This window comes from Ranitomeya variabilis, chromosome 1 (genome assembly GCF_051348905.1).
Source record: "Ranitomeya variabilis isolate aRanVar5 chromosome 1, aRanVar5.hap1, whole genome shotgun sequence".
NCBI classification, from domain to species: Eukaryota; Metazoa; Chordata; class Amphibia; order Anura; family Dendrobatidae; genus Ranitomeya; species Ranitomeya variabilis.
Window position 1 is genome coordinate 6,845,361 of NC_135232.1, and position 23,806 is coordinate 6,869,166.

Here is a 23,806-nt window from a genome sequence, read left to right on the forward strand (position 1 = left end):
TCCCACTATATACCCTGACCCCTACAGTACAGTATATATCACACACTATATACCCGACAGACCCCTCCACTATATATCCTGACACTATTATACACTCCCTATGCAGTGGGTGTATAGTGACGGGGTCAGAGTATATAGCGGGGGTATATAGCAGAGCGGTGTATAGTGGGCGATTGGGGTATACAGTTGTGTGAAAAAGTGTTCACCCCCTACCTGATTTCTATTCTTGTGCATGGTTCTCACACTCCAATGTTTCAGATCATCAAATATAAATATTAGACGGAGACAACAATCACAAAATGCAGTTTATAAATGTAGGTCGTCACAGAAAATATCACAGATCATTGAGTCCCTCATCGCCTCCCTCCCTTTTTCTTCCCTCAAATTTGATCTAGCACTCAAAGCTGCCGCTCTGTAGAATAGAATGGACCAACGATGTGCGCCAGCTAATTAACAGGCAAGCAGTGCTCTTCATGCCCAGGTGACTGAACCTGTGTACTGTGCAGAGACAGAGAGACAGTGAACCTGTGTACTGTGCAGAGACAGAGAGACAGTGAACCTGTGTACTGTGCAGAGACAGAGAGACAGTGAACCTGTGTACTGTGCAGAGACAGAGAGACAGTGAACCTGTGTACTGTGCAGAGACAGAGAGACAGTGAACCTGTGTACTGTGCAGAGACAGAGAGACAGTGAACCTGTGTACTGTGCAGAGACAGAGAGACAGTGAACCTGTGTACTGTGCAGAGACAGAGAGACAGTGAACCTGTGTACTGTGCAGAGACAGAGAGACAGTGAACCTGTGTACTGTGCAGAGACAGAGAGACAGTGAACCTGTGTACTGTGCAGAGACAGAGAGACAGTGAACCTGTGTACTGTGCAGAGACAGAGAGACAGTGAACCTGTGTACTGTGCAGAGACAGAGAGACAGTGAACCTGTGTACTGTGCAGAGACAGAGAGACAGTGAACCTGTGTACTGTGCAGAGACAGAGAGACAGTGAACCTGTGTACTGTGCAGAGACAGAGACAGTGAACCTGTGTACTGTGCAGAGACAGAGAGACAGTGAACCTGTGTACTGTGCAGAGACAGAGAGACAGTGAACCTGTGTACTGTGCAGAGACAGAGAGACAGTGAACCTGTGTACTGTGCAGAGACAGAGAGACAGTGAACCTGTGTACTGTGCAGAGACAGAGAGACAGTGAACCTGTGTACTGTGCAGAGACAGAGAGACAGTGAACCTGTGTACTGTGCAGAGACAGAGAGACAGTGAACCTGTGTACTGTGCAGAGACAGAGAGACAGTGAACCTGTGTACTGTGCAGAGACAGAGAGACAGTGAACCTGTGTACTGTGCAGAGACAGAGAGACAGTGAACCTGTGTACTGTGCAGAGACAGAGAGACAGTGAACCTGTGTACTGTGCAGAGACAGAGAGACAGTGAACCTGTGTACTGTGCAGAGACAGAGAGACAGTGAACCTGTGTACTGTGCAGAGACAGAGAGACAGTGAACCTGTGTACTGTGCAGAGACAGAGAGACAGTGAACCTGTGTACTGTGCAGAGACAGAGAGACAGTGAACCTGTGTACTGTGCAGAGACAGAGAGACAGTGAACCTGTGTACTGTGCAGAGACAGAGAGACAGTGAACCTGTGTACTGTGCAGAGACAGAGAGACAGTGAACCTGTGTACTGTGCAGAGACAGAGAGACAGTGAACCTGTGTACTGTGCAGAGACAGAGAGACAGTGAACCTGTGTACTGTGCAGAGACAGAGAGACAGTGAACCTGTGTACTGTGCAGAGACAGAGACAGTGAACCTGTGTACTGTGCAGAGACAGAGAGACAGGAAAAGGCTTATTAGGTTTGGAGCGGAATAAGGCTGCGTTCACACTGGGTGTTTTTGCTGCATTTGTTATGATTTTATGCTAATTTTCAGCTGCATTTGACAATACCAGCTATGTCTATGAGATTTCAGAATTCCCATGCACACAGCTCGGTTTTGTTACATCAGGATTTTGTGCTTCGCTTGTTTTTTTTGGACATAAGAGCATGTCACTTTCAGCGTTATTCGCCCACTGAATTGCATGGAAAAAAATTTCATTAAATAAACGCACCAAAAACGCCGTGAAAAATACAGCAAAACCTGCACTTTTGCCGCAGCTTTTTTCCTGCCAAAAAAAAAAAACGCAGCAAAAATGCCCCCGTGTGAACTTGGCCTAAAGGAAGATCTCCCATGCTTCAGACATAGCCGTGGCTACGGAGCTCACCCATTAACAAGACAGTGGAAGAACGTTTGTCTACAAGGATGGCATGTTTAAGTAGGAGACGCCGGGTAACAAGCAGCTCAGACAGTACATCTCCAAAAGAAAATATAGAATATTGGAACTTGTACACCTCAGATATTAAGGAGATGTACAATGTCACCTGCTTAACCCAGCAGGAAGTACAGCGGCGTCTAAAAATAACTAAAATTGACAAATCTCCGGGCCCGGATGGGATACACCCCCGAGTACTGCAGGAACTAAGTACAGTCATTGATAGACCATTATTTTTAATCTTTAAAGACTCCATAATAACAGGGTCTGTACCACAGGACTGGCGTATAGCAAATGTGGTGCCAATATTCAAAAAAGGGGCAAAAACTGAACTCGGTAATTATAGGCCAGTAAGCTTAACCTCTACTGTGGATAAAATCCTGGAGGGCATTCTAAGGGATACTATGCTGGAGTATCTGAAGAGGAATAACCTCATGACCCAGTATCAGCACGGGTTTACTAGGGACCGCTCATGTCAGACTAATCTGATCAGCTTCTATGAAGAGGTAAGTTCCGGACTGGACCAAGGGAGCCCAGTGGATGTAGTGTATATGGACTTTTCAAAAGCTTTTGATACGGTGCCACACAAAAGGTTGTTACATAAAATGAGAGTAATGGGGATAGGGGAAAATATGTGTAAGTGGGTTGAGAGCTGGCTCAGGGATAGGAAACAAAGGGTGGTTATTAATGGAGCACACTCGGACTGGGTCACGGTTAGCAGTGGGGTACCACAGGGGTCAGTATTGGGCCCTCTTCTTTTTAACATATTTATTAATGACCTTGTAGGGGGCATTCAGAGTAGAATTTCAATATTTGCAGATGACACTAAACTCTGCAGGGTAATCTATACAGGGGAGGACAAATTTATATTACAGGATGATTTATGTAAACTAGAAGCTTGGGCTGATAAATGGCAAATGAGCTTTAATGGGGATAAATGTAAGGTCATGCACTTGGGTAGAAGTAATAAGATGTATAACTATGTGCTTAATTCTAAAACTCTGGGCAAAACCGTCAATGAAAAAGACCTGGGTGTATGGGTGGATGACAAACTCGTATTCAGTGGCCAGTGTCAGGCAGCTGCTACAAAGGCAAATAAAATAATGGGATGCATTAAAAGAGGCATAGATGCTCATGAGGAGAACATAATTTTACCTCTATACAAGTCACTAGTGCGACCACACTTAGAATACTGTGCACAGTTCTGGTCTCCGGTGTATAAGAAAGACATAGCTGAACTGGAGCGGGTGCAGAGAAGAGCGACCAAGGTTATTAGAGGACTGGGGGGTCTGCAATACCAAGATAGGTTATTACACTTGGAAAAACGAAGACTAAGGGGTGATCTTATTTTAATGTATAAATATATGAGGGGACAGTACAAAGACCTTTCTGATGATCTTTTTAATCATAGACCTGAGACAGGGACAAGGGGGCATCCTCTACGTCTGGAGGAAAGAAGGTTTAAGCATAATAACAGACGCGGATTCTTTACTGTAAGAGCAGTGAGACTATGGAACTCTCTGCCGTATGATGTTGTAATGAGTGATTCATTACTAAAATTTAAGAGGGGACTGGATACCTTTCTGGAACAGTATAATGTTACAGGGTATATACACTAGATTCCTTGATAAGGCGTTGATCCAGGGAACTAGTCTGATTGCCGTATGTGGAGTCGGGAAGGAATTTTTTTCCCCATGATGGAGTTACTCTTTGCCACATGGGGTTTTTTTGCCTTCCCCTGGATCAACATGTTAGGGCATGTTAGGTTAGGCTATGGGCTGAACTAGATGGACTTACAGTCTTCCTTCAACCTTAATAACTATGTAACTATGTAACTATGTAACTATTGTCAGCACCAGGGTTATCCAAGGAAACTTATTTTCTCAGTTAAAACCCCCACCAAAAGGCTCCAAATCCACAGGGGCCATAGCAGCTAGGCCATGTGTGGTCTCCAAGTATAGACAAAATCCCGACACAAAACATGGCATCAACCTCGACTTTCTGCGGTCGTCTGGAGAGGAGTTTTTGTAGAAGTTGGGATTTCCTAAAATCATGAAGGGCTGAGACCGGCCCACAACCGGGCCCATATGAGGTCATCATAGAGGGATGTGTGAGTGGGACTCAGGGTCTGAGAAAAGATCGATCCCAATATTGATCTGTGCTCCTGTAGAGTTACACACCCATGTATGCAGGAATCTCGCTTATTGACGGCCACAATCAAAGCGCTCTCCTTCGGCTAAACAGAATCGTCTCTGCGATCGGTGTAGTAAGTTCTTCTGTTAATCCCTTTTATTTTATGTAACTATTTATACTGTATTGTTTTGTCCCCTTTGTAAAATCTTTTGTATAATTTTTCATAAACACTTCCTTCCTTTGGATTAAATATAGAATGTAAGAGTTCTGTTCCTTTTGTTCTGTAAACTACACCTCGAAGCCATATGCTAAAGTAATCAGTGTCCAATCGGCCAAAACGGATTGGAGTAGTCTGGGGTTATCGTGGAGTTAGCGGTGATCGCACCGGAGTGTGTACACATATTCCATGTGTTAGAATCTGGAGGTGTATATGCCGTACACTCACCGTTAGTTTTCCGATAACTGGCCTAGTGGTGCAAACAGCCTGAGGCCTTCTCCATTGATCATTGGTCAATCATGTAATTGTCAAGATGATAGGAGGCACCAGAGAACGGTTTGCTCCAAAGATCACAGCGGGTGGTACTCATGACCTCCCGGGCCTGTGATATTGTGAATTTTTATGATTAAGGAATTCTTGACAAAGGTTTTCATTATTTGAAAAAGAAATCCAGACCTCTAGGGCCCTGTGTGAAAAACTGATTGTGCCCCCCCTCCTTAAAACATAAGTTAACTGTGGTTTATCACAACTTTGGGAAAAACAAGTTCTCATTCCCTAGCCACACCCAGGCCTGATTACTGCCACACCTGTTCTCAATCAAGAAATCACTTAAATAGCACCTGCCTGACAAAGTGAAGTAGAACAAAAGATTCCTCAAATCTAAACATCATTTCGCGATCCAAAGAAATTCTGGAACAAATGAGAAAAAGTAATTGAGATCTCCCAGTCTGGGAAAGATTATAAGGCCGGAGTCACACTACAGCGAGATACGGCTGAGTCTCGCAGGTTAAAAACAAGCTCTGGCACCAGCACTCCGGAGCGTGCAGCTCCATATATTGTTGTGCGGCTGCACGCTCCGCTCCGGAGTGCCGGCGCCAGAGCTGGGTTTTCACCTTCGAGACTCGGACATATCTCGCGTATGTGTGATCCTTACCTTAAGCCATCTCTCAAGCTTTGGGACTCCAGCAAACCACAGTGAGAGCCATTATCTACAAACAGTGATGACCCTTCCCAGGATTGGCTGGCCGGCCGACCAAAATTACCCCAACAGAGCAGTGACGACTCATCCAAGAGATCACAAAAGACACCACAACAACTTTCAGAGAACTGCAGGCCTCACTTGTCTCCGTTAAGGTCAATGTTCATGACTCCACCATAAGGCCGGTTTCACACGTCAGTGATTCCGGTACGTGTGGTGACAGTTTTCTCACGTACCGGACACACTGACTCACATAGACACATTAAAATCAATGTGTCTCTGCACATGTCAGCGTGTTTTCACGGACCGTGTGTGTTTGAAAAACACGGAGACATGTCAGTGTTCGTGGGAGCGCACGGATCACACGGACCCATTAAAGTCAATGGGTTCATGTAAAACACGTACAGCACACGGATACTGTCCGTGTGCCGTGGAGACAGCGCTACAGTAAGCGCTGTCCCCCCAGCTTGTGGTGCTAAAGCCGACATTCATTTCTTCTCTCCAGCAGTGTTCGCTGGAGAGAAGGAATGAAAAAAAATATTTTTATTTTTTTTTTGCGGTCGAAATAAAGTACCCTGTAACCAACCCCCTCCCACCCCCTGTGCGCCCGCCCGCTGGAAATAAAATACTCACCCAGCTCCCTCGATGCATCCTCTCAGCGCTGCAGTTTTTTAGTTCCAGCGGGCGAGCGCACAGGGGGTGGGAGGGGGTTTGTTACAGGGTACTTAATTTCAACCGCAAAAATTTTTTTAAAAAAATGATTTTTCATTCCTCCTCTCCAGTGAACGCTGCTGGAGAGAAGAAATGAATGGCGGCTTCAGCACCCAAAGCAGGGGACAGCGCTATAACTGTAGCGCTGTCTCCTGCACGGTCCATGTGGTACCCAGTCGGCACACGGCTGCCGCACGTGTGCCACACTGATGTGCCACGTGAGCTCACGGACACACGGACACGGATAACTCCGGTACCGGAATTATCTGGACGTGTGGGACAGGCCTAAGAAAGAGACTGGAGAAAAATGGCCGGCATGGCAGAGTGCCAAGACAAAAGCCACTGACGAGCAATAAGAACATAAAGACTTAACTCAATCTTGCCAGAAAACATCTTGATGATCCCCAAACATTTTGGGAGAATACTCTGTGGACTGAGGAGACAAAAGTTGAACTTTTTGGAAGGTGCACGTCCCATTACATCTGACGTAGAAGTAACACAGCATTTCTGAAAAGGAACATCATACCAACAGTAAAATATGGTGGCGGTAGTGTGATGGTCTGGGGCTGTTTTGCTGCGTCAGGACCTGGAAGACTTGGTGTGGTAAATGAAACTATGAATTCTGCTGTCTACCAAACAATCCAGAAGGAGAATGTCCTGTCATCTATGCGTGACGTCAAGCTGAAGTGCACTTGGGTTATACAGCAGGACAATGATCCAACAGACACCAGCAATTCCACCTCTGAATAGCTCAAGAAAAACAAAATGAAGACTTTGGAGTGGCCTAGTCAAAGTCCTGACCTTAAATGTGTCTGAATTACAATTCTGCAGAGATGAATGGGCAAAATTCCTCCAGAGCGTTGTAAAAGACTCATTGCCAGTTATGGGTATATAGTGGAGTATATAGTGAGGGAGAGGGGTATATAGTATAGAGTGGGGGGGTTGGGTGTATAGTGGGGGGTGGGGTATATAGTAGAAGGTTATATAGTGGGGGTCGGGTGTATAGTGTGGGTGGGGTATATAATAGAGGTTTATATAGTGGGGGGTCGGGTGTATAGTGGGGGGTCGGGTGTATAGTGGGGGGTGGGTATATAGTAGAGGGTTATATAGTGGGGGGGTCGGGTGTATGGTGGGGGGTGGGGTATATAGTAGAGTTATAAAGTGGAGGGTCGGGTGTATAGTGGGGGTGGGGTATATAGTAGAGGGTTATATAGTGGGGGTCGGGTGTATAGTGGGGAGTGGGGTATATAGCAGAGGGTTATAAAGTGGGGGGTCGGGTGTATAGTGGGGGGTGGGGCATATAGTAGAGGGTTATATAGTGGGGGTCGGGTGCATAGTGGGGGGTGGGGTATACAGTAGAGGGTTATATAGTGGGGGTCGGGTGCATAGTGGGGGGTGGGGTATACAGTAGAGGGTTATATAGTGGGGGTCGGGTGTATAGTGGGGGGTGGGGTATATAGTAGAGGGTTATATAGTGGGGGGTCGGGTGTATAGTAGAGGGTTATATAGTGGGGGGTCGGGTGTATAGTGGGGTATATAGTAGAGGGTTATATAGTGGGGGGGCGGGTGTATAGTGGGGGTGGGGTATATAGTAGAGGGTTATATAGTGGGGGGATCGGGTGTATAGTGGAGGGTGGGGTATATAGTAGAGGGTTATATAGTGGGGGGGTCGGGTGTATAGTGGGGGGTGGCGTATATAGTAGAGGGTTATATAGTGGGGGTCGGGTGTATAGTGGGGGTGGGGTATATAGTATAGGGTTATATAGTGGGGGTCGGGTGTATAGTGGGGGGTGGGGTATATAGTAGAGGGTTATATAGTGGGGGGTCGGGTGTATAGTGGAGGGTGGGGTATATAGTAGAGGGTTATATAGTGGGGGGTCGGGTGTATAGTGGGGGTCGGGTGTATAGTGGGGGGTGGGGTGTATATAGTAGAGGGGTATATAGTGGGGGTCGGGTGTACCGTGGGGGTGGGGTATATAGTAGAGGGTTATATAGTGGGGGGTCGGGTGTACAGTGGGGGTGGGGTATATAGTAGAGGGTTATATAGTGAGGGGTCGGGTGTATAGTGGGGGGTGGGGTATATAGTAGAGGGTTATATAGTGGGGGGTCGGGTGTATAGTGGGGGTGGGGTATATAGTAGAGGGTTATATAGTGAGGGTCGGGTGTATAGTGGGGGAGGGGTATAAAGTAGAGGGTTATATAGTGGGGGGGGTCGGGTGTATAGTGGGGGTGTGGTATATAGTAGAGGGTTATATAGTGGGGGGTCGGGTGTATAGTGGGGGTGGGGTATATAGTAGAGGGGTATATAGTAGAGGGTTATATAGTGGGGGGTCGGGTGTACAGTGGGGGTGGGGTATATAGTAGAGGGTTGTATAGTGGGGGGTCGGGTGTATAGTGGGGGTGGTGTATATAGTAGAGGGTTATATAGTGGGGGGGTGGGGTATATAGTAGAGGGTTATATAGTGAGGGGTCGGGTGTATAGTGGAGGGTGGGGTATATAGTAGAGGGTTATATAGTGGGGGTCGGGTGTATGGTGGGGGGTGGGGTATATAGTAGAGGGTTATATAGTGGGGGTCGGGTGTATAGTGGGGGAGGGGTATAAAGTAGAGGGTTATATAGTGGGGGGGTCGGGTGTATAGTGGGGGTGAGGTATATAGTAGAGGGTTATATAGTGGGGGGTTGGGTGTATAGTGGGGGTGGGGTACATAGTGGGGGGTCGGGTGTATAGTGGGGGTGGGGTACATAGTAGAGGGTTATATAGTGAGGGGTCGGGTGTATAGTGGGGGGTGGGGTATATAGTAGAGGGTTATATAGTGGGGGGTCGGGTGTATAGTGGGGGTGGGGTATATAGTAGAGGGTTATATAGTGAGGGGTCGGGTGTATAGTGGAGGGTGGGGTATATAGTAGAGGGTTATACAGTGGAGGTCGGGTGTATGGTGGGGGGTGGGGTATATAGTAGAGGGTTATATAGTGGGGGTCGGGTGTATAGTGGGGGAGGGGTATAAAGTAGAGGGTTATATAGTGGGGGGGGTCGGGTGTATAGTGGGGGTGTGGTATATAGTAGAGGGTTATATAGTGGGGGGTCGGGTGTATAGTGGGGGTGGGGTATATAGTAGAGGGGTATATAGTAGAGGGTTATATAGTGGGGGGTCGGGTGTACAGTGGGGGTGGGGTATATAGTAGAGGGTTGTATAGTGGGGGGTCGGGTGTATAGTGGGGGTGGTGTATATAGTAGAGGGTTATATAGTGGGGGGGTGGGGTATATAGTAGAGGGTTATATAGTGAGGGGTCGGGTGTATAGTGGAGGGTGGGGTATATAGTAGAGGGTTATATAGTGGGGGTCGGGTGTATGGTGGGGGGTGGGGTATATAGTAGAGGGTTATATAGTGGGGGTCGGGTGTATAGTGGGGGAGGGGTATAAAGTAGAGGGTTATATAGTGGGGGGGTCGGGTGTATAGTGGGGGTGAGGTATATAGTAGAGGGTTATATAGTGGGGGGTTGGGTGTATAGTGGGGGTGGGGTACATAGTGGGGGGTCGGGTGTATAGTGGGGGTGGGGTACATAGTAGAGGGTTATATAGTGGGGGGTGGGGTATATAGTGGAGGGTGGGGTATATAGTAGAGGGTTATATAGTGGGGGTCGGGTGTATAGTAGAGGGTTATATAGTGGGGTCGGGTGTATAGTGGGGGTGGGGTATATAGTAGAGGGTTATATAGTGGAGGGTCGGGTGTATAGTGGGGGGTGGGGTATATAGTAGAGGTTTAAATAGTGGAGGGTCGGGTGTATAGTGGGGTGGGGTATATAGTAGAGGGTTATATAGTGGGGGGGGTCGGGTGTATAGTGGGGGTGGGGTATATAGTAGAGGGTTATATAGTGGGGGTCGGGTGTATAGTGGGGGTGGGGTATATATTAGAGGGTTATATAGTGGGGGGGTCAGGTGTATAGTGGGGGGTGGGGTATATAGTAGAGGGTTATATAGTGGGGGGTCGGGTGTATAGTGGGGGTGGGGTATATAGTAGAGGGTTAAATAGTGGGGGGTCGGGTGCATAGTGGGGGGTGGGGTGCATAGTGGGGGGTGGGGTATATAGTGGGGGTGGGGTATATAGTAGAGGGTTATATAGTGGGGGTTCGGGTGTATAGTGCGGGTGGGGTATATAGTAGAGGGTTAAATAGTGGGGGGTCGGGTGCATAGTGGGGGGTGGGGTATATAGTAAAGGGGTATATAGTGGGGGGTCGGGTGTATAGTGGGGGTCGTGTATATAGTAGAGGGTTATATAGTGGGGGGTCGGGTGTATAGTGGGGGTGGGGTATATAGTAGAGGGTTATATAGTGGAGGGTCGGGTGCATAGTGGGGGGTGGGGTATATAGTAGAGGGTTATATAGTGGGGGGTCGGGTGTATAGTGGGGGTGGGGTATATAGTAGAGGGTTATATAGTGGGGGGTCGGGTGTATAGTGGGGGGGTGGGGTATATAGTAGAGGGTTATATAGTGGGGAGTCGGGTGTATAGTGGGGTGGGGTATATAGTAGAGGGTTATATAGTGGGGGTCGGGTGTATAGTGGGGGGTGGGGTATATAGTAGAGGGTTATATAGGGGAGGGTCGGGTGTATAGTGGGGGTGGGGTATATAGTAGAGGTTATATAGTGGGGGGGTCGGGTGTATATAGTAGAGGATTATATAGTGGGGGTCGGGTGTATAGTGGGGGTGGGGTATATAGTAGAGGGGTATATTGTGGGGGGGGTCGGGTGTATAGTGGGGGTGGGGTATATAGTAGAGGGGTATATTGTGGGGGGGTCAGGTGTATAGTGGGGGTGGGGTATATAGTAGAGGGTTATATAGTGGGGGTCGGGTGTATAGTGGGGGTGGGGTATATAGTAGAGGGTTATATAGTGGGGGGTCGGGTGTATAGTGGGGGTGGGGTATATAGTAGAGGGTTAAATAGTGGAGGGTCGGGTGTATAGTGGGGGGTCGGGTGTATAGTGGGGGGTGGTGTATATAGTAGAGGGTTATATAGTGGGGGGTGGGGTATATAGTAGAGGGTTATATAGTGGGGGTCGGGTGTATAGTGGGGGTGGGGTATATAGTAGAGGGTTATATAGTGGAGGGTCGGGTGTATAGTGGGGGTGGGGTATATAGTAGAGGGTTATATAGTGGGGGGTCGGGTGTATAGTGGGGGTGGGGTATATAGTAGAGGGTTATATAGTGGGGGGTCGGGTGTATAGTGGGGGTGGGGTATATAGTAGAGGGTTATATAGTGGAGGGTCGGGTATAGAAGAGGGTTATATAGTGGGGGTCGGGTGTATAGTGGGGGGTGGGGTATATACTAGAGGGTTATATAGTGGAGGTAGGGTGTATAGTGGGGGGTCGGGTGTATAGTGGGGGGTGGTGTATATAGTAGAGGGTTATATAGTGGGGGGGGTGGGGTATATAGTAGAGGGTTATATAGTGGGGGTCGGATGTATAGTGGGGGTGGGGTATATAGTAGAGGGTTATATAGTGGAGGGTCGGGTGTATAGTGGAAGTGGGGTATATAGTAGAGGGTTATATAGTGGGGGGTCGGGTGTATAGTGGGGGTGGGGTATATAGTAGAGGGTTATATAGTGGAGGGTCGGGTATAGTAGAGGGTTATATAGTGGGGGTCGGGTGTATAGTGGGGGGTGGGGTATATAGTAGAGGGTTAAATAGTGGAGGGTCGGGTGTATAGTGGGGTGGGGTATATAGTAGAGGGTTATATAGTGGAGGTAGGGTGTATAGTGGGGGGTCGGGTGTATAGTGGGGGGTGGTGTATATAGTAGAGGGTTATATAGTGGGGGGTCGGGTGTATAGTGGGGTGGGGTATATAGTAGAGGGTTATATAGTGGGGGTGGGGTGTATAGTGGGGGGTGGGGTATATAGTAGAGAGTTATATAGGGGAGGGTCGGGTGTATAGTGGGGGTGGGGTATATAGTAGAGGTTATATAGTGGGGGGGTCGGGTGTATATAGTAGAGGATTATATAGTGGGGGTCGGGTGTATAGTGGGGGTGGGGTATATAGTAGAGGGGTATATTGTGGGGGGGGGGGTCGGGTGTATAGTGGGGGTGGGGTATATAGTAGAGGGGTATATTGTGGGGGGGTCAGGTGTATAGTGGGGGGTGGGGTATATAGTAGAGGGTTATATAGTGGGGGTCGGGTGTATAGTGGGGGTGGGGTATATAGTAGAGGGTTATATAGTGGGGGATGGGGTATATAGTAGAGGGTTATATAGTGGAGGGTCGGGTGTATAGTGGGGGTGGGGTATATAGTAGAGGGTTATATAGTGGGGGGTCGGGTGTATAGTGGGGGATGGGGTATATAGTAGAGGGTTATATAGTGGAGGGTCGGGTGTATAGTGGGGGTGGGGTATATAGTAGAGGGTTATATAGTGGGGGGTCGGGTGTATAGTGGGGGATGGGGTATATAGTAGAGGGTTATATAGTGGGGGGTCGGGTGTATAGTGGGGGATGGGGTATATAGTAGAGGGTTATATAGTGGGGGGTCGGGTGTATAGTGGGGGTGGGGTATATAGTATAGGGTTATATAGTGGAGGGTCGGGTATATAGTAGAGGGTTATATAGTGGGGGTCGGGTGTATAGTGGGGGGTGGGGTATATAGTAGAGGGTTAAATAGTGGAGGGTCGGGTGTATAGTGGGGTGGGGTATATAGTAGAGGGTTATATAGTGGAGGTAGGGTGTATAGTGGGGGGTGGGGTATATAGTAGAGGTTATATAGTGGGGGGGTCGGGTGTATATAGTAGAGGATTATATAGTGGGGGTCGGGTGTATAGAAGGGGTGGGGTATATAGTAGAGGGGTATATTGTGGGGGGGTCGGGTGTATAGTGGGGGTGGGGTATATAGTAGAGGGGTATATTGTGGGGGGGTCAGGTGTATAGTGGGGGTGGGGTATATAGTAGAGGGTTATATAGTGGGGGGTCGGGTGTATAGTGGGGGGTAGGGTATATAGTAGAGGGTTATATAGTGGGGGTCGGGTGTATAGTGGGGGTGGGGTATATAGTAGAGGGTTATATAGTGGGGGGTCGGGTGTATAGTGGGGGGTAGGGTATATAGTAGAGGGTTATATAGTGGGGGTCGGGTGTATAGTGGGGGTGGGGTATATAGTAGAGGGTTACATAGTGGAGGGTCCGGTGTATAGTGGGGGGTGGGGTATATAGTAGAGGGTTATATAGTGGGGGGTCGGGTGTATAGTGGGGGAGGGGTATAAAGTAGAGGGTTATATAGTGGGGGGGGTCGGGTGTATAGTGGGGGTGTGGTATATAGTAGAGGGTTATATAGTGGGGGGTCGGGTGTATAGTGGGGGTGGGGTATATAGTAGAGGGGTATATAGTAGAGGGTTATATAGTGGGGGGTCGGGTGTACAGTGGGGGTGGGGTATATAGTAGAGGGTTGTATAGTGGGGGGTCGGGTGTATAGTGGGGGTGGTGTATATAGTAGAGGGTTATATAGTGGGGGGGTGGGGTATATAGTAGAGGGTTATATAGTGAGGGGTCGGGTGTATAGTGGAGGGTGGGGTATATAGTAGAGGGTTATATAGTGGGGGTCGGGTGTATGGTGGGGGGTGGGGTATATAGTAGAGGGTTATATAGTGGGGGTCGGGTGTATAGTGGGGGAGGGGTATAAAGTAGAGGGTTATATAGTGGGGGGGTCGGGTGTATAGTGGGGGTGAGGTATATAGTAGAGGGTTATATAGTGGGGGGTTGGGTGTATAGTGGGGGTGGGGTACATAGTGGGGGGTCGGGTGTATAGTGGGGGTGGGGTACATAGTAGAGGGTTATATAGTGAGGGGTCGGGTGTATAGTGGGGGGTGGGGTATATAGTAGAGGGTTATATAGTGGGGGGTCGGGTGTATAGTGGGGGTGGGGTATATAGTAGAGGGTTATATAGTGAGGGGTCGGGTGTATAGTGGAGGGTGGGGTATATAGTAGAGGGTTATACAGTGGAGGTCGGGTGTATGGTGGGGGGTGGGGTATATAGTAGAGGGTTATATAGTGGGGGTCGGGTGTATAGTGGGGGAGGGGTATAAAGTAGAGGGTTATATAGTGGGGGGGGTCGGGTGTATAGTGGGGGTGTGGTATATAGTAGAGGGTTATATAGTGGGGGGTCGGGTGTATAGTGGGGGTGGGGTATATAGTAGAGGGGTATATAGTAGAGGGTTATATAGTGGGGGGTCGGGTGTACAGTGGGGGTGGGGTATATAGTAGAGGGTTGTATAGTGGGGGGTCGGGTGTATAGTGGGGGTGGTGTATATAGTAGAGGGTTATATAGTGGGGGGGTGGGGTATATAGTAGAGGGTTATATAGTGAGGGGTCGGGTGTATAGTGGAGGGTGGGGTATATAGTAGAGGGTTATATAGTGGGGGTCGGGTGTATGGTGGGGGGTGGGGTATATAGTAGAGGGTTATATAGTGGGGGTCGGGTGTATAGTGGGGGAGGGGTATAAAGTAGAGGGTTATATAGTGGGGGGGTCGGGTGTATAGTGGGGGTGAGGTATATAGTAGAGGGTTATATAGTGGGGGGTTGGGTGTATAGTGGGGGTGGGGTACATAGTGGGGGGTCGGGTGTATAGTGGGGGTGGGGTACATAGTAGAGGGTTATATAGTGGGGGGTGGGGTATATAGTGGAGGGTGGGGTATATAGTAGAGGGTTATATAGTGGGGGTCGGGTGTATAGTAGAGGGTTATATAGTGGGGTCGGGTGTATAGTGGGGGTGGGGTATATAGTAGAGGGTTATATAGTGGAGGGTCGGGTGTATAGTGGGGGGTGGGGTATATAGTAGAGGTTTAAATAGTGGAGGGTCGGGTGTATAGTGGGGTGGGGTATATAGTAGAGGGTTATATAGTGGGGGGGGTCGGGTGTATAGTGGGGGTGGGGTATATAGTAGAGGGTTATATAGTGGGGGTCGGGTGTATAGTGGGGGTGGGGTATATATTAGAGGGTTATATAGTGGGGGGGTCAGGTGTATAGTGGGGGGTGGGGTATATAGTAGAGGGTTATATAGTGGGGGGTCGGGTGTATAGTGGGGGTGGGGTATATAGTAGAGGGTTAAATAGTGGGGGGTCGGGTGCATAGTGGGGGGTGGGGTGCATAGTGGGGGGTGGGGTATATAGTGGGGGTGGGGTATATAGTAGAGGGTTATATAGTGGGGGTTCGGGTGTATAGTGCGGGTGGGGTATATAGTAGAGGGTTAAATAGTGGGGGGTCGGGTGCATAGTGGGGGGTGGGGTATATAGTAAAGGGGTATATAGTGGGGGGTCGGGTGTATAGTGGGGGTCGTGTATATAGTAGAGGGTTATATAGTGGGGGGTCGGGTGTATAGTGGGGGTGGGGTATATAGTAGAGGGTTATATAGTGGAGGGTCGGGTGCATAGTGGGGGGTGGGGTATATAGTAGAGGGTTATATAGTGGGGGGTCGGGTGTATAGTGGGGGTGGGGTATATAGTAGAGGGTTATATAGTGGGGGGTCGGGTGTATAGTGGGGGGGTGGGGTATATAGTAGAGGGTTATATAGTGGGGAGTCGGGTGTATAGTGGGGTGGGGTATATAGTAGAGGGTTATATAGTGGGGGTCGGGTGTATAGTGGGGGGTGGGGTATATAGTAGAGGGTTATATAGGGGAGGGTCGGGTGTATAGTGGGGGTGGGGTATATAGTAGAGGTTATATAGTGGGGGGGTCGGGTGTATATAGTAGAGGATTATATAGTGGGGGTCGGGTGTATAGTGGGGGTGGGGTATATAGTAGAGGGGTATATTGTGGGGGGGGTCGGGTGTATAGTGGGGGTGGGGTATATAGTAGAGGGGTATATTGTGGGGGGGTCAGGTGTATAGTGGGGGTGGGGTATATAGTAGAGGGTTATATAGTGGGGGTCGGGTGTATAGTGGGGGTGGGGTATATAGTAGAGGGTTATATAGTGGGGGGTCGGGTGTATAGTGGGGGTGGGGTATATAGTAGAGGGTTAAATAGTGGAGGGTCGGGTGTATAGTGGGGGGTCGGGTGTATAGTGGGGGGTGGTGTATATAGTAGAGGGTTATATAGTGGGGGGTGGGGTATATAGTAGAGGGTTATATAGTGGGGGTCGGGTGTATAGTGGGGGTGGGGTATATAGTAGAGGGTTATATAGTGGAGGGTCGGGTGTATAGTGGGGGTGGGGTATATAGTAGAGGGTTATATAGTGGGGGGTCGGGTGTATAGTGGGGGTGGGGTATATAGTAGAGGGTTATATAGTGGGGGGTCGGGTGTATAGTGGGGGTGGGGTATATAGTAGAGGGTTATATAGTGGAGGGTCGGGTATAGAAGAGGGTTATATAGTGGGGGTCGGGTGTATAGTGGGGGGTGGGGTATATACTAGAGGGTTATATAGTGGAGGTAGGGTGTATAGTGGGGGGTCGGGTGTATAGTGGGGGGTGGTGTATATAGTAGAGGGTTATATAGTGGGGGGGGTGGGGTATATAGTAGAGGGTTATATAGTGGGGGTCGGATGTATAGTGGGGGTGGGGTATATAGTAGAGGGTTATATAGTGGAGGGTCGGGTGTATAGTGGAAGTGGGGTATATAGTAGAGGGTTATATAGTGGGGGGTCGGGTGTATAGTGGGGGTGGGGTATATAGTAGAGGGTTATATAGTGGAGGGTCGGGTATAGTAGAGGGTTATATAGTGGGGGTCGGGTGTATAGTGGGGGGTGGGGTATATAGTAGAGGGTTAAATAGTGGAGGGTCGGGTGTATAGTGGGGTGGGGTATATAGTAGAGGGTTATATAGTGGAGGTAGGGTGTATAGTGGGGGGTCGGGTGTATAGTGGGGGGTGGTGTATATAGTAGAGGGTTATATAGTGGGGGGTCGGGTGTATAGTGGGGTGGGGTATATAGTAGAGGGTTATATAGTGGGGGTGGGGTGTATAGTGGGGGGTGGGGTATATAGTAGAGAGTTATATAGGGGAGGGTCGGGTGTATAGTGGGGGTGGGGTATATAGTAGAGGTTATATAGTGGGGGGGTCGGGTGTATATAGTAGAGGATTATATAGTGGGGGTCGGGTGTATAGTGGGGGTGGGGTATATAGTAGAGGGGTATATTGTGGGGGGGGGGGTCGGGTGTATAGTGGGGGTGGGGTATATAGTAGAGGGGTATATTGTGGGGGGGTCAGGTGTATAGTGGGGGGTGGGGTATATAGTAGAGGGTTATATAGTGGGGGTCGGGTGTATAGTGGGGGTGGGGTATATAGTAGAGGGTTATATAGTGGGGGATGGGGTATATAGTAGAGGGTTATATAGTGGAGGGTCGGGTGTATAGTGGGGGTGGGGTATATAGTAGAGGGTTATATAGTGGGGGGTCGGGTGTATAGTGGGGGATGGGGTATATAGTAGAGGGTTATATAGTGGAGGGTCGGGTGTATAGTGGGGGTGGGGTATATAGTAGAGGGTTATATAGTGGGGGGTCGGGTGTATAGTGGGGGATGGGGTATATAGTAGAGGGTTATATAGTGGGGGGTCGGGTGTATAGTGGGGGATGGGGTATATAGTAGAGGGTTATATAGTGGGGGGTCGGGTGTATAGTGGGGGTGGGGTATATAGTATAGGGTTATATAGTGGAGGGTCGGGTATATAGTAGAGGGTTATATAGTGGGGGTCGGGTGTATAGTGGGGGGTGGGGTATATAGTAGAGGGTTAAATAGTGGAGGGTCGGGTGTATAGTGGGGTGGGGTATATAGTAGAGGGTTATATAGTGGAGGTAGGGTGTATAGTGGGGGGTGGGGTATATAGTAGAGGTTATATAGTGGGGGGGTCGGGTGTATATAGTAGAGGATTATATAGTGGGGGTCGGGTGTATAGAAGGGGTGGGGTATATAGTAGAGGGGTATATTGTGGGGGGGTCGGGTGTATAGTGGGGGTGGGGTATATAGTAGAGGGGTATATTGTGGGGGGGTCAGGTGTATAGTGGGGGTGGGGTATATAGTAGAGGGTTATATAGTGGGGGGTCGGGTGTATAGTGGGGGGTAGGGTATATAGTAGAGGGTTATATAGTGGGGGTCGGGTGTATAGTGGGGGTGGGGTATATAGTAGAGGGTTATATAGTGGGGGGTCGGGTGTATAGTGGGGGGTAGGGTATATAGTAGAGGGTTATATAGTGGGGGTCGGGTGTATAGTGGGGGTGGGGTATATAGTAGAGGGTTACATAGTGGAGGGTCCGGTGTATAGTGGGGGGTGGGGTATATAGTAGAGGGTTATATAGTGGGGGGTCGGGTGTATAGTGGGGGTGGGGTATATAGTAGAGGGTTATATAGTGGGGGGTCAGGTGTATAGTGGGGGTGGGGTATATAGTAGAGGGGTATATAGTGAGGGGTCAGGTGTATAGTGGGGGTGGGGTATATAGTAGAGGGTTATATACTGGAGGATCGGGTGTATAGTGGGGGGTAGGGTATATAGTAGAGGGTTATATAGTGGGGGTCGGGTGTATAGTGGGGGTGGGGTATATAGTAGAGGGTTACATAGTGGAGGGTCCGGTGTATAGTGGGGGGTGGGGTATATAGTAGAGGGTTATATAGTGGGGGGTCGGGTGTATAGTGGGGGTGGGGTATATAGTAGAGGGTTATATAGTGGGGGGTCAGGTGTATAGTGGGGGTGGGGTATATAGTAGAGGGTTATAGAGTGGGGGGTCGGGTGTATAGTGGGGTGGGGTATATAGTAGAGGGTTATATAGTGGGGGGTCAGGTGTATAGTGGGGGTGGGGTATATAGTAGAGGGGTATATAGTGAGGGGTCAGGTGTATAGTGGGGGTGGGGTATATAGTAGAGGGTTACATAGTGGAGGGTCCGGTGTATAGTGGGGGGTGGGGTATATAGTAGAGGGTTATATACTGGAGGGTCGGGTGTATAGTGGGGGGTAGGGTATATAGTAGAGGGTTATATAGTGGGGGTCGGGTGTATAGTGGGGGTGGGGTATATAGTAGAGGGTTACATAGTGGAGGGTCCGGTGTATAGTGGGGGTGGGGTATATAGTAGAGGGTTATATAGTGGGGGGTCGGGTGTATAGTGGGGGTGGGGTATATAGTAGAGGGTTATATAGTGGGGGGTCGGGTGTATAGTGGGGTGGGGTATATAGTAGAGGGTTATATAGTGGGGGGTCAGGTGTATAGTGGGGGTGGGGTATATAGTAGAGGGGTATATAGTGAGGGGTCAGGTGTATAGTGGGGGTGGGGTATATAGTAGAGGGTTATATAGTGGGGGGTCGGGTGTATAGTGGGGGTGGGGTATATAGTAGAGGGTCCGGTGTATAGTGGGGGTGGGGTATATAGTAGAGGGTTATATACTGGAGGATCGGGTGTATAGTGGGGGGTAGGGTATATAGTAGAGGGTTATATAGTGGGGGTCGGGTGTATAGTGGGGGTGGGGTATATAGTAGAGGGTTACATAGTGGAGGGTCCGGTGTATAGTGGGGGGTGGGGTATATAGTAGAGGGTTATATAGTGGGGGGTCGGGTGTATAGTGGGGGTGGGGTATATAGTAGAGGGTTATATAGTGGGGGGTCAGGTGTATAGTGGGGGTGGGGTATATAGTAGAGGGGTATATAGTGAGGGGTCAGGTGTATAGTGGGGGTGGGGTATATAGTAGAGGGTTATATACTGGAGGATCGGGTGTATAGTGGGGGGTAGGGTATATAGTAGAGGGTTATATAGTGGGGGTCGGGTGTATAGTGGGGGTGGGGTATATAGTAGAGGGTTACATAGTGGAGGGTCCGGTGTATAGTGGGGGGTGGGGTATATAGTAGAGGGTTATATAGTGGGGGGTCGGGTGTATAGTGGGGGTGGGGTATATAGTAGAGGGTTATATAGTGGGGGGTCAGGTGTATAGTGGGGGTGGGGTATATAGTAGAGGGGTATATAGTGAGGGGTCAGGTGTATAGTGGGGGTGGGGTATATAGTAGAGGGTTATATACTGGAGGATCGGGTGTATAGTGGGGGGTAGGGTATATAGTAGAGGGTTATATAGTGGGGGTCGGGTGTATAGTGGGGGTGGGGTATATAGTAGAGGGTTACATAGTGGAGGGTCCGGTGTATAGTGGGGGGTGGGGTATATAGTAGAGGGTTATATAGTGGGGGGTGGGGTATATAGTAGAGGGTTATATAGTGGGGGGTCGGGTGTATAGTGGGGGTGGGGTACATAGTAGAGGGGTATATAGTGGGGGGTCGGGTGTATAGTGGGGGTGGGGTATATAGTAGAGGGTTACATAGTGGAGGGTCCGGTGTATAGTGGGGGTGGGGTATATAGTAGAGGGTTATATAGTGGGGGGTCGGGTGTATAGTGGGGGGTGGGGTATAAAGTAGAGGGTTATATAGTGGGGGGTCGGGTGTATAGTGGGGGTGGGGTATATAGTAGAGGGTTATATAGTGGGGGCTCGGGTGTATAGTGGGGGTGGGGTATATATTAGAGGGTTATATAGTGGGGGTCGGGTGCATAGTGGGGGGTGGGGTATATAGTAGAGGGTTATATAGTGGGGGGTCGGGTGTATAGTGGGGGTGGGGTATATAGTAGAGGATTATATAGTGGGGGGTCGGGTGTATAGTGAGGGGTGGGGTATATAGTAGAGGGTTATATAGTGGGGGGTCGGGTGTATAGTGGGGGTGGGGTATATATTAGAGGGTTATATAGTGGGGGGTCGGGTGCATAGTGGGGGGTGGGGTATATAGTAGAGGGTTATATAGTGGGGGGTCGGGTGTATAGTGGGGGTGGGGTATATAGTAGAGGGTTATATAGTGGGGGGTCAGGTGTATAGTGGGGGTGGGGTATATAGTAGAGGGGTATATAGTGAGGGGTCAGGTGTATAGTGGGGGTGGGGTATATAGTAGAGGGTTATATACTGGAGGATCGGGTGTATAGTGGGGGGTAGGGTATATAGTAGAGGGTTATATAGTGGGGGTCGGGTGTATAGTGGGGGTGGGGTATATAGTAGAGGGTTACATAGTGGAGGGTCCGGTGTATAGTGGGGGGTGGGGTATATAGTAGAGGGTTATATAGTGGGGGGTCGGGTGTATAGTGGGGGTGGGGTACATAGTAGAGGGTTATATAGTGGGGGCTCGGGTGTATAGTGGGGGTGGGGTATATAGTAGAGGGTTATATAGTGGGGGGTCGGGTGTATAGTGGGGGTGGGGTATAAAGTAGAGGGTTATATAGTGGGGGGTCGGGTGTATAGTGGGGGTGGGGTATATAGTAGAGGGTTATATAGTGGGGGGTCGGGTGTATAGTGGGGGTGGGGTATATAGTAGAGGGGTATATAGTGAGGGGTCAGGTGTATAGTGGGGGTGGGGTATATAGTAGAGGGTTATATAGTGGGGGGTCGGGTGTATAGTGGGGTATATATAGGTTACACTTTGGGGTGCCCTGTGATCTCTGTAGTCTCTGTCCCTGCAGTGTGGGGGTCTCCGGCGGTCTCGGGTCACTCACATACACCCGCAGCTGCAGGTATCGGGTGTGCAGGGCGCTCAGCAGCTTCTCCTCGTCCAGATCCGGCAGTGACGCCGCGTCCTCCCCGGGGACAGGAGCCGGGAGCCCGGGCGGCAGCTCCATGTGTCTCCGCTCCTCAGTGTCTCAGCCCGGAGCCGCCCACATCATTACCGGCAGGAGGCGCCGCCAGCGGGTGTGAGAGGGAGGAGGCGGCGGGTCACCGGGTCACCGAGATAAGGAAGGCGGGAACCAGGTACCTGCACCTGTCTGTATATATATGTGTGTCCTGTGTGTATATGTCCTGAGTATATAGATATGTGTCCTGTATATATGTGTGTGTCCTGTGTGTATATGTCCTGAGTATATAGATATGTGTCCTGTATATATGTGTGTGTCCTGTGTGTATATGTCCTGAGTATATAGATATGTGTCCTGAATATATGTGTGTGTCCTGTGTGTATATATGTCCTGAGTATATATATATATATGTGTCCTGTATATATGTGTGTGTCCCGTGTGTATATATGTCCTGAGTATATAGATATGTGTCCTGTATATATGTGTGTGTCCTGTGTATATATGTCCTGAGTATATAGATATGTGTCCTGTATATATGTGTGTGTTCTGTGTGTATATATGTCCTGAGTATATAGATATGTGTCCTGTATATATGTGTGTGTCCTGTGTATATATGTCCTGAGTATATAGATATATGTCCTGTATATATGTGTGTGTCCTGTGTGTATATGTCCTGAGTATATAGATATGTGTCCTGTATATATGTGTGTGTCCTGTGTGTATATATGTCCTGAGTATATAGATATGTGTCCTGTATATATGTGTGTGTCCTGTGTATATGTCCTGAGTATATAGATATGTGTCCTGTATATATGTGTGTGTCCTGTGTGTATATGTCCTGAGTATATAGATATGTGTCCTGTATATATGTGTGTGTCCTGTGTGTATATGTCCTGAGTATATATATATGTGTCCTGTATATATGTGTGTGTCCTGTGTGTATATGTCCTGAGTATATAGATATGTGTCCTGTATATATGTGTGTGTCCTGTGTATATATGTCCTGAGTATATAGATATGTGTCCTGTATATATGTGTGTGTCCTGTGTGTATATGTCCTGAGTATATAGATATGTGTCCTGTATATATGTGTGTGTCCTGTGTGTATATATGTCCTGAGTATATAGATATGTGTGTGTCCTGTGTGTATATATGTCCTGAGTATATAGATATGTGTCCTGTATATATGTGTGTGTCCTGTGTGTATATGTCCTGAGTATATATATATGTGTCCTGTATATATGTGTGTGTCCTGTGTATATATGTCCTGAGTATATATATATGTGTCCTGTATATATGTGTGTGTCCTGTGTGTATATGTCCTGAGTATATAGATATGTGTCCTGTATATATGTGTGTGTCCTGTGTATATATGTCCTGAGTATATAGATATGTGTCCTGTATATATGTGTGTGTCCTGTGTGTATATGTCCTGAGTATATAGATATGTGTCCTGTATATATGTGTGTGTCCTGTGTGTATATATGTCCTGAGTATATATATATGTGTCCTGTATATATGTGTGTGTCCTGTGTGTATATGTCCTGAGTATATATATATATGTGTGTGTGTCCTGTGTGTATAGGTCCTGAGTATATAGATATGTGTCCTGTATATATGTGTGTGTCCTGTGTGTATATGTCCTGAGTATATAGATATGTGTCCTGAATATATGTGTGTCCTGTGTGTATATATGTCCTGAGTATATAGATATGTGTCCTGTATATATGTGTGTGTCCTGTGTGTATATATGTCCTGAGTATATATATATGTGTGTGTCCTGTGTGTATATATGTCCTGAGTATATATATATATATATATATATATATATATATATATATATATATATATATGTGTGTCCTGAATATATGTGTGTCTTGTGTATATACATGTCCTGAGTATATGGATATGTGTCC

At 48.5% G+C, this 23,806-nt stretch overlaps 1 protein-coding gene across 2 annotated transcripts in view; it reads right to left on the bottom strand.

Moving 5' to 3' along the window:
* LOC143801971 (myosin-IIIb-like) overlaps window positions 1–22,063 on the bottom strand; it is a 177,078-nt gene extending 155,015 nt beyond the window's left edge. Inside the window, exon 1 of one of the 2 annotated variants that reach the window (XM_077281292.1) lies at window positions 21,813–22,063. In XM_077281292.1, the coding sequence (XP_077137407.1) occupies window positions 21,813–21,935 (123 nt within the window). In that variant the 5' untranslated portion in view covers window positions 21,936–22,063. The remainder of the gene's footprint in view (window positions 1–21,812) is intronic. The other variant, XM_077281293.1, reaches the window with a different exon arrangement.
* Between the last annotated feature and the right edge of the window lie 1,743 nt (window positions 22,064–23,806).